General features: G+C 55.3%; 1 protein-coding gene across 1 annotated transcript; it reads right to left on the bottom strand.

Annotated features, from left to right (window-relative positions):
- Positions 1-269: 269 nt before the first annotated feature.
- Positions 270-7,420, bottom strand: YIPF5 (Yip1 domain family member 5). The gene is made up of 6 exons (XM_038150478.1): positions 7,265-7,420; positions 6,875-6,983; positions 5,544-5,716; positions 4,492-4,637; positions 2,122-2,303; positions 270-1,318 (listed from the first exon to the last, which is right to left on the bottom strand). Exons 2-6 carry the CDS (start codon positions 6,973-6,975, stop codon positions 1,156-1,158), a joined length of 765 nt encoding a protein of 254 aa, XP_038006406.1. The 5' UTR covers positions 6,976-6,983; positions 7,265-7,420; the 3' UTR covers positions 270-1,155.
- Positions 7,421-10,557: the final 3,137 nt, after the last annotated feature.

Genomic DNA, 10,557 nt, shown 5'->3' with positions numbered 1-10,557 from the left:
GCTCTCAAAGTACAGGAGTGTTAGAACCTGACTTGCTCAAGCAGCTGAGGGAGCTCTTCTGTGTCCTAGAACCGTGTTTAATTAGGCTCATTAGCAATCACTGCTATTGATCTGCAGACACAGGACAGGAGCTCCCTCCTGCTCTTCCCTCGCTGCAGCAAACACCAAATCCACCCAATGAATTCAATCTTAAATGTGATTTTGTTTCAACATGAAAGTTTCTATTTTAGTAACTGAACATCAAAAATAAAGGTTAGGAAAATCAAACACCTTTTTCAAAATTTAAGGAAAATTTAATCAATATGCCTTAAATTATTTTACAATAACTACAATACTGACAAGCATTAACGTTTTCCAAAGGGTGTTTTCCTTGGAAGCACTGTGAGAGAGATTCCTCTTCATCCATCCAGCAGAATGTGCACCATGAGGGAAGGAAGCTCTGCCCACGTCCTTCAGAAACCCCAGTTAACATAAAGCTACAGACACCCCAATGTGGTCATGTTTCAAGTGTGACAGAATCACAGATCCCTTTCACTTTTAAGCATCTGTTTTCTACTTCATAATTTAAGTATCTTAAATCCTGAAATACTCTCACAGCAAATGAACAAATAATTGAGACTGGAGAGCTCAGGAGGATATTGGTCAAAGTACAGGAAATACTCTAATTCCTTTTGTTCACTTGTGCATTTTTGGTGAGAGGGGTCAGGAAACAGGTTCCTCTTTCCTGCGGATTTATCCAGAGTCCCCCACATCCACGGCAGCTCCTTTGACTGTTTTGGATAAAAACCTACCAATGTGTAACTGCAACCCTTCGCCCTCCCCTACAAAACAAAACAAAACAAAATGAACAAAAATCACAACCCTCAAATAAACAACCAAAAGTTACTTTTTCTAAATATCTAGGAATGGGAAAGAAATCACAGGAACTTGATAAGCATGAACACGTATTAAAGCTCTGGACTCCCCAGGTCATTGAAAACAGTATTCAAGGTCCTAAAAAAGTGAACACGAGACATTTTCCATTGTTCCAGGTGATTCAAACAGGTCTAAGTTTCATGATAGCAACACGAGACAGTTGTTTGCAGCTGCTTCTGGTCCAAGTCCATGTTCCAAGCTGGGATTTTCCTTTTGGCCCTGGTGTCCCCCAGAGTCTGTTCAGAAGATGGAGATGAGGGCGAAGACCCCGTACAGCAACGCGCAGGGATAGGCCACGAGCAGCTGCTGGCCCTCCATGGCTAAGGCAGAGATAAAGATCTTGGAAGCAGAAAAGCTGCACCAGCCAATAATTCCAGCCGTGAGGATAATCCCCATCATCCCCCTGGAAAGCAGAAAGAACAGGATTCCCGTGAGCCCCCTGTACATCCACTGCAGGAGTCACTCCTGGACTCGTCCCACACCTTGTGCAGGCTCTGGGATGAATGTCAGCACTTGGCACTAAGTGAAATATTCCCACTAAAAGCACTGGGAAAGCCCTGGCACAGGGTGCCCAGAGCACCTGGGGCTGCCCCTGCATCCCTGGCAGTGCCCAGGCCAGGCTGGACTCTGGGGCTGGGAGCACCTGGGACAGTGGGAGGTGTCCCTGTCCCAGGGCAGGAGTGGCACTGGGTGGGCTTTTCCAACCCAAACCATTCTGGGATTCTAGAATCTCAGAACAGTATCAGTCAATTCTGACGGTAGAAAGCCCCCTCAAAATTAAGTCTATGCATATGAGAATTTCAAAGCAGAGAGTATAAATTCTCTGCCAAGCTGGTTCTTTTCAGTCCCTAAATTCGCAGAGCCAAGAGGAATCACTCTCATTTTCTTGTATGTGTAAAATCCTAATTTGTGTCTTCAATAATAATTACTTTTAGACTTTACAGGTGCTGAGACCAGTCAGATTCAGAGCTGGCTGAAAACAAACCTGAGACTGCTCTTGCAGTCTAGGTATTGCAGAGCTGTTTAATGACTTAAAGCCAGGATCACCCCCTTTCCCCAGTAAATAATAATTAATTCCTGCCCTTGCTGAAGATTCCTGTCACACTCAAGCGACGCACAGCTCCAGCACTGAGCTGGAGCTCCTCTCCGTGATCCCCTCCCCACCTGAGGAGGGATGCGTGCCGAGGGGCAAACAGCAGCACTTACTGCAGCGAGAAGACGACGGCGAAGGAGGAGAGCAGGATCATGGGCAGCAGGCAGTAGCCCAGCACGCTGGCCACGCAGCCGAAGGACACCCCGGTCATGCTCATCAGGTTCAGCAGGCAGAACATGCCCAGGCAGCCGATGGCGCTGATCCCGTACACGTACCCGAACTGGATCTTGCCAGCCTGCAGCCGGGCACAGTGGGGTCAGCAGGGGCGGGAGGGAACCGGCACGGGATGGGTCAGGATGGGACTGGGGTCAGGATGGGACCAGCACGGGATGGGTCAGGATGGGACTGGGGTCAGGATGGGACCAGCACGGGATGGGTCAGGATGGGACTGGGGTCAGGATGGAACCGGGGTCAGGATGGAACCGGGGTCAGGATGGGTCAGGATGGGACTGGGGTCAGGATGGGACCGGAATGGGGTGAGGATGGAACCAGCATGGGATGGGTCAGGATGGGACTGGGGTCAGGATGGAACCGGGGTCAGGATGGAACCGGCACGGGATGGGTCAGGATGGGACTGGGGTCAGGATGGGACCGGAATGGGGTGAGGATGGAACCAGCATGGGATGGGTCAGGATGGGGTCAGGATGGAACCAGCACGGGATGGAACCAGCACAGGATGGGGTCAGGATGGGGTCAGGGTGGGATTGGGGTCAGGATGGAACCAGGATGGGGTGAGGATGTAACCAGCACAGGACGGAACCAGCACAGGACGGAACCAGGATGGGATTGGGGTCAGGATGGAACCAGGATGGGGTGAGGATGGAACCAGCACAAGATGGGATCAGGATGGGGGTCAGGATGGAACCAGCACAGGATGGGGTGAGGATGGAACCAAGATGGAGTGAGGATGGACCCAGCACAGGATGGGGTCAGGATGGAACCAGGATGGGGTGAGGATGGGGTCAGCACAGGATGGGGGTCAGGATGGAACCAGCATGGGATTGGGGTCAGGATGGAACCAGGGAGCAGATCCACCCACCCTGGAACACAGCACTGTCCCCCAGCCCCAGCTGCCTCACATCCCACAGGGAGTGTTTCCCCCCCGGAGTCCCAGGACACCTCACGCTCCAGGAGCCTGGAATTCCTCCTGACTCTGTGGATCTTAATGAACAGGTTCTGAGTGTGAACTCGGGACTAGCTGAGGGAGATTTTAAGAAGCCAAACCCAAACTTTGCTTGTTCACAAGCATGCAGGAAGCACATGTAAGTTATGTCCCTGTACTCAGGTCATCTCCTGCTTTTCCTAGGCTGAGACTGCTGCTTCCCCTCCAGCACCTGCCCAAGGCACAGGGCTGTGCAGCTTCCAGGGTGTCCCCCTCCAACAACTCCCACCCTGGATGTGCTCAGAGCCAGCTCTCCTCCTTCCCAAGCAGCACAGGAAACAATCACACCTGCCGCAACCTCTGTGCCAGGCTCAGCCCACCTCCTTTCACCACAGTCCGTGGATTTTTTTAAAAAGCACACAGGAGAAATAAATTTTTAGGAAAAGAAAATTCAAACGTATCTATTATAAACACGTTCATTAATTTGACTGGCCTACTTTCCATAAATAGAAGTTACTTATTAAAGTAGGCTTGAAGGCCCCTTGGTACCAAAGTGAGTTTTAACTGTCACAGCAATGTGAAATTTTAGGCAGAATTGACAAGCAGTGCCTGAAGCACTTAAAGCTAGAACAGATTAAAACCCCTGAAGCTTTCAATGCCAAGGAACACTGTTTGCTGCCATCTCTGAGCCATTAAAGCACCATTATTCCAGTTCAGCTCAGTTAGAAAAACTGCCCAGGCTCCAGCAGTGCCAGGGCCACTGGGCAGCACAAACAGTGCGAAAGCAGGTTTGCTGCAGTGACCTGGCACTGGTGACACCTGCTGGGACAGAGCTCATCCACCCCAGCAGTGTCAGAGGCCCCAGCGCCTCTCCCATGCACACAGAGTTTTGTCCTGGGCAGGGTGAGGAGCTGGACTCTGATGGTCCCTGGGGGTCCCTTCCCACTCGGGACACTCCATGTTCTCATGGATGAGCTTTCCTGCCCACCTGCAGGTGAGGCAGCCCCTGTGGCACCTGCCCAGCACACACAGAGTGCAGGAGCCCTGCAGCCCCTGTGGCACCTGCCCAGCACACACAGAGTGCAGCAGCCCTGCAGGTGAGGCAGCCCCTGGGACACCTGCCCAGCACACACAGAGTGCAGGAGCCCTGCAGCCCCTGGGGCACTGTCCCAGCACACACAGAGTGCAGGAGCCCTGCAGGTGAGGCAGCCCCTGGGACACCTGCCCAGCACACCCCGAGTGCAGCAGCCCTGCAGGTGAGGCAGCCCCTGTGGCACCTGCCCAGCCCAGCCGTGCCCAGCAGCCCCGTGCAGCGCCTCACCAGCAGCAGGGTGGCCCCAAAGGCCAGGCAGAAGACCATGGGCCCGGCCAGGTCTGTCTCGTTCATGATGGTGCCATCAGCCACCTTCAGGGGGTGCAGCACCGTTAGTGTTTTCTGCCAGATGTGGTCGAAATTGATCCCCAATTCTGCAAGAGAGCAGGACACGGATTTCATTTCTTCCCTTCCTGGCTGCCCCACTTGCTCCCCTCTTTGTCTCCCCTGCCTCTCCCCTTCCCATCTCCCCCAGATCCGTGGTGGGCACCAGGGAATTGAGCCCTCCCGTCCTTCCTCCCGCTGCCTCCGCACATTCCCGGTCTCAGGCGCTGGGAAGTGCCCAGGTGGTTTCTGAAGGACCAGGGGAGAGTCCAGGCACAGAGTTCTGGGCTCACGGAGCTCCTTTCAGCCCAGTTCCCTGATCCTGTTTTATTTATGCAGATAAAGTAATATTTAATAAAAAAGCCCAGGGGATGGAAGGTCTCACGCCTGGGGACAGGTGACAGGTGCCTGTCTCTCCACCCTGCAACAGTGACAGTTTATTCGGTTGTTGGGAACTGAAAAATAACAGAAATAAGCTGGAAACTGATCCCAGCAGGCCAGACTTAGCTGAACACCCAGCCTGGCAGTCTGCACAGGCTGCACTCCACACAGGCCTTTCTGCAGTGTTTAGCATTCCTTGTTAGCAACGAAACATTCCCGTTCTAACCAAGAACCAGCTCACAGCACCTGCAGGCACTTGTTTTACAAAGTGGGCAGTCACAATTACTATTTGCAGCATGAGGAACATTAAGAGTTTTGCCACAAAGTCGGGTCTCCCAGTTAACTGATTCAATCTGCCACAGAGCAGCTGGCGTGAAGCAAGAAAGCACCCATTCCCAACTGCAGAAGCTCACACAAGAACAAGGATTCCACGTGCCAAAATACAGGTTAAAAAAAAAAAACAATGAGAATTTCAAACGCACTGAGCGCTCCCAGCAGCAGGGAATCCACACGCTGCTACCAACTTACCCCCAAACTAGGAGGAGTTCTGGATTTAGGCCACAGCAAAGTTATACCTTCTAATAGCGGAGGCTCATCCTCAAAGTTGCTTCCATAAAAAGACTGTGCTGAGGCTGGAGTGTAGCCCTGGGTGGGCTGGTAGATCTGCCCCGTGTAGGGCTGCTGCTGCTGCATCATGTCAGGGGGCACGAAGCCAGCCTGCTGGGGGTACTCGTAGCCTCCATAGGGCCTGCAAAGCACAACCCCCCGTTAGGGCACACCCAGAGCTGCTGCTGAAACACCTCCTGCCAGGCAAAGCTGGTTCCAGTCAGTACGTCACAGCCAACCCTTCCATCCCTCTCAAATTCCACCTGATCCCATAGGTCCTGCACAAAAAAACCCCACCAAAGCCACCCTCTGCCCTAAACAACTCTTCAGGTATGCTTGCCACTAATGTATGCCAAGTCTCACCACAGAGGCTCCCATAAACATTTCCAGCATCTTTAACGACGGGAACAGGAGGAAAATGCAGAACTCCTCACGCTAGCAGAGTTCAGCCCCAGCACAGGGGGCACGTTTGTTTGGGTCACAAATGGCACTGACCTGCTCCATCCCTCTCAGGGATCACACGGAGGGAGCAAAGCCCTCGGCCTGAGGCTGGATGTTCACACGGGGCTGCCAGGCTCCCCCTGCCCAGGAACACCCAGCACACCTCCCTGCTGCAGCCTGGCAGCCACCAGGACATTGCAGGCTCACTTAGGTGACACTAATTCCTAGTTCCCAAGTGAGTGACTGGAGATGGAGCTGCAGAAGAACAGTTATTTCTTCTCCCAAGAACATGCAGATCGCTCATACAATTAAGATTGTTCATATAACTTGTCCTTCTATCTTTTAACACTTGCTCTGAAATCTACTAGGCAGAGAATTGAACACAAAATTTCCTCTGATCTCCATTTACAGACAGTGAGTTCAGCTCTCCATCCAACAGAACAACTGGGACTCATTTCCAGAAACCAGCAGCTGGCTGAAATGCCAAACCTTTCCTGCAGACACAGACTGTCCCAGAAGTATCCTAAGGAAGCCTAGAGGAGAGCTGGAGAGGGACTTTAAACAAGGGCCCGGAGTGCCAGGACAAGGGGAATGGTTTCCCAACGCCGGAGGACAGGGCTGGATGGGATATTGGGAAAGAACTGCTCCCTGGCAGGGCGGGCAGGCCCTGGCACAGGTGCCCAGAGCAGCTGGGGCTGCCCCTGGATCCCTGGCAGTGCCCCAGGCCAGGCTGGACAGGGCTGGAGCAGCCTGGGACAGCGGAAGGTGTCCCTGCCATGGCAGGGTGGGACGCGCTAAGGTCTGGGGTCCCCGCAGGCCGAGCCCGGGATGCCGTGCCCCGGGCAGGGCACACAGTTACTTGCTGTACGGCCGCCCGCTGTAGTCGTAGGGCTGCGCCTGGTCCTCGATGCTGTAACTGGTCTGGAAGAAGTCGGTGTTGAAGCCGTCGAACCCGGACATCGCCCCCTCTGCAAGAGACCGGCGAGGCGGGTTGCGGCCGGCCCGAGCGGCCCCGCGCGGCGCTGCCCCTGCCCGTGCCCGCCGCTCGGCCCCGCCGCGGGCCCGGCACCTCGCGCTGCGCCCGGCGCCCGCCCCGTGCCCCGACCCTCGGGCCGCCTCTGCCCCGCGCTCCCGGTCCCTTCCCCGGGGTGCCGGTCCCGGTCTCTTCCCCCGGGTCCGGGTCCCGATCCCGATCCCGATCCCGGTCCCGGTGCCGGTGCCAGTGCCCTCCCCGGGGTCCCGGCCCCACCTGCGGCCCGGCCCCGGCCCCGCTCCCGCCGCCGCGGCCCCTGCGACGTGTCACGGCCGCGCCTCCACTTCCGGGACACCGCGCGCCGCTCCGCGCACGCGCGGCACGGGAAGGGACGGGGAGGGACGGGACGGCCCCGCCTCAGCCCCGGCCCCGCCTCAGTTCCCCCTCAGCTCAGTCCCTCCTCAGCCTCGGCCCCTCCTCAGCCTCGGCCCCTCCTCAGCTCAGCCCCTCCTCAGCTCAGCCCCTCCTCAATCTGACCCTCCTCAATCTGACCCTCTTTCAACACCGCCTCAACCCCGGCCCTCCCTCAGCCCGGCCCTCAGTCCCTCTTCAGCCTCGGCCCTCCCTCAGCTCAGCTCAGCTCCTCAGCTCCTCCTCAGCCTCCCTCAGCCCGTTCCTCCCTCGAGGCCAGGCTCAGCCACACGGGGTCGGTGTGGCTCCGGTGCAGCGGCTTCACTCCCTTTCATACGTCCACAAGAAATGTTTTTTCCCGTGCCGCACGGAAATAGCTTTGCTAGAGCTGTGAATCTCCTTGTGTTACAGCCCGGCCGCTGGCCCACCCCTCCCGCATTAGCTGCCGGAGCTGGGAACACGGGGCCGCTGAGGAAAACATGACTGGCACTGCGAACACACTCTCGGGTGAAGAAGCTCCTCTTAGGGTCACTCACTGGTTATCCCCCAGGGCAGGGGAGATGGATTTTAGCAGCCTTTAGAAGGCTGTTAACTAGAATTTGTTTTTATTAACTCTCTCATGTCCCGGAGCTGAGCGCAGGGAGGAGCGGCCGTGCTTTGCTGGCTTGGGTGGCTTTGAGGCGGCACTCAGGGAAAACCCTGGCTGAGCAAGCGCAGCTGGAACTTCCGAATGAGCTGAGTCGGGACTGCTGCTTTATCCCTTTTCACACCTTCGCTGAAGGGGTGTGTGGTGGTGAGGTTCAGAACGACACCAGAACCAGTTTCCATCCCGTGCATGATGTACTCTGAGCTCTGGCAGCCTCCTGGAGCCAAGCACCAGCCGTGGGCCACACGACATTACGCAGGCCATGTTCCTGGTTTAATTGTGTGTAGGTTTTTCCTTTGTTTTTTTTTTTTTAAGTTCACTTTGGCTCAGGACACAGTTACAGTCATTTTGTCACAAACTTGTGTATGTCATATTCTGCCGGTGAAGTGACTGTATTGAAACTGCAGCCCTGTTCCAAGCCTCACCTGCAAAGCAGATGTGGCGGTGCAGAGTCCATGGCACGGCCCAGAACAGGCTCCTAGGAAACGTGTCACTTTGTAGAGCTGAACGGAGTACACTGGAGAATTACAGCCATGGAAAACAGACATCAGTAACTGTGCCACGAGCTGCTTCATGCAAATTCACGCTTTAGGAGAATTAGTGTTTGGAGGCTGAGAGGATGCCAGCGTTCATGCAAGACCTGCACAGTGCGCGGGCTGCACCTGATGGCTGCGGCTTAGTGCCCCTCGGCTGAGCTGTGTGACTCGCTGCAGCTCACTGGGCAGGCAAATGAGGCCCAAACCCCAGGCACTGGGCTGTGTAATTGGGACCTGCTGCGGAAACGCTCTTTGGGTTTGCTTAGATTATTAGAATTTCCTGACGGCTTAGGTCGAGCTTTCACTGATGAGCTCTCCCTGCACCAGGCATCTCAGCACTGCTGCAGGGAGTCACGGGGTGGACTCCCAGCCCTCGGGGCCAGGGGGTGCTCTGACACAGCCCGTGGGTTCAAGGGGAGGGCAGGCGCTGCACTGCACAGCTGCTCCTCACCCATGGTTTGGGAAGGGCAGGCACTGCCCTGCACAGCTGCTCCTTCCCCATGGTTTGGGAAGGGCAGGCACTGCACTGCACAGCTGCTCCTTCCCCATGGTTTGGAAGGGCAGGCACTGCACTGCACAGCTGCTCCTTCCCCATGGTTTGGAAGGGCAGGCACTGCACTGCACAGCTGCTCCTTCCCCATGGTTTGGGAAGGGCAGGCACTGCACTGCACAGCTGCTCCTTCCCCATGGTTTGGGAAGGGCAGGCACTGCACTGCACAGCTGCTCCTCACCCATGGTTTGGGAAGGGCAGGCACTGCACTGCACAGCTGCTCCTCACCGATGGTTTGGGAAGGCAGGCACTGCACTGCACAGCTGCTCCTCAGTGATGGTTTGGGAAGGGCAGGCACTGCACTGCACAGCTGCTCCTCACCCATGGTTTGGGAATGGCAGGCACTGCACTGCACAGCTGCTCCTCACCCATGGTTTGGGAAGGGCAGGCACTGCACTGCACAGCTGCTCCTTCCCCATGGTTTGGGAAGGGCAGGCACTGCACTGCACAGCTGCTCCTCACCCATGGTTTGGGAAGGGCAGGCACTGCACTGCACAGCTGCTCCTTCCCCATGGTTTGGGGAGGGCAGGCACTGCACTGCACAGCTGCTCCTCAACGATAGTTTGGGAAGGGCAGGCACTGCACTGCACAGCTGCTCCTCACCCATGGTTTGGGAAGGGCAGCCCATGGACTGCCTGGAGCTGCAGCCTGGGGAGGCACCAAACACCCAACACCAAACAGCAAGCACTGTCCCTTTGCCCAGGCACCGGCTCCAGCTGCACTGGGGGCTACCACACAGTGCCAGAATCCCACACTGCTTTGGGGTGGAAAGGACCTTAAAACTCATCCCATCCATAGCCCGGATTGCTCCAGGCCCCACCTGGCCTTGTACACCACCTGGACAGGAAATTTGGATTTGCGAGAGACCTTGAAATGGCTCCAACTTGCGAAGAGTAAAAGTACTCATAAAAACACTCTCTTAGTACGTAAGTTACACAGCGCTGGGTCATGATAATGCTGCCAAAGCTTTGTTTTAGCTGTAATGTTAAAAAACACTATAACTACACCAGTGTTAATAACAGACTAAGAATAAAAGTATTATTCAAAGAACTCTGGAGGAATGGGAGGATGGGGAAGGGGAGAGGAGGGAGATGTCTGCTGAAATAAGCCTTCTTACGGCAGAACTTGAAAGGGAGGAAGGAAGAGCCTTGCAGAGGGGAGACTGAAAACAGCGATTTTTGTTTGATTTTAATCCTCGGTTGCTGATGTGTCCGTGAGGTCTCTGCCTGCCTGCACGTGCTGGCTCTCTTGCAGGGTCAGGGCTGTTTGTGTAGCAGATTGCTTTGTTGAACAGTGGCCACAGAATTCCAAAGGAGTTGTCAGCACACATATATCAGTTATTCTCCAGAATGTTCCCCGATGTGCAGTGATTGATATGGAGATCACTGGAACATGATTCCCTCATACTGTCAGCTGTTGGAAGGCT

This window comes from Motacilla alba, chromosome 13, assembly GCF_015832195.1.
Source record: "Motacilla alba alba isolate MOTALB_02 chromosome 13, Motacilla_alba_V1.0_pri, whole genome shotgun sequence".
Classification (NCBI taxonomy): domain Eukaryota; kingdom Metazoa; phylum Chordata; class Aves; order Passeriformes; family Motacillidae; genus Motacilla; species Motacilla alba.
Note: the sequence above shows the minus strand (reverse complement) of the source record. Positions and strands in the feature narration are given on the sequence as shown.

What these genes read in the sequence shown, in the direction of transcription:
- YIPF5 (XM_038150478.1), bottom strand. Translation starts at nt 6,975, where the DNA reads ATGTCCGGGTTCGACGGCTTCAACACCGACTTCTTCCAGACCAGTTAC. An exon ending in TGAGCCTCCGCTATTAGAAG is followed by an intron (nt 4,638 to 5,543) that starts GTATAACTTTGC and finishes GCTCTCTTGCAG; the next exon opens with AATTGGGGATCAATTTCGAC. An exon ending in GCCGTCGTCTTCTCGCTGCA is followed by an intron (nt 1,319 to 2,121) that starts GTAAGTGCTGCT and finishes TCTGCTTTCCAG; the next exon opens with GGGGATGATGGGGATTATCC.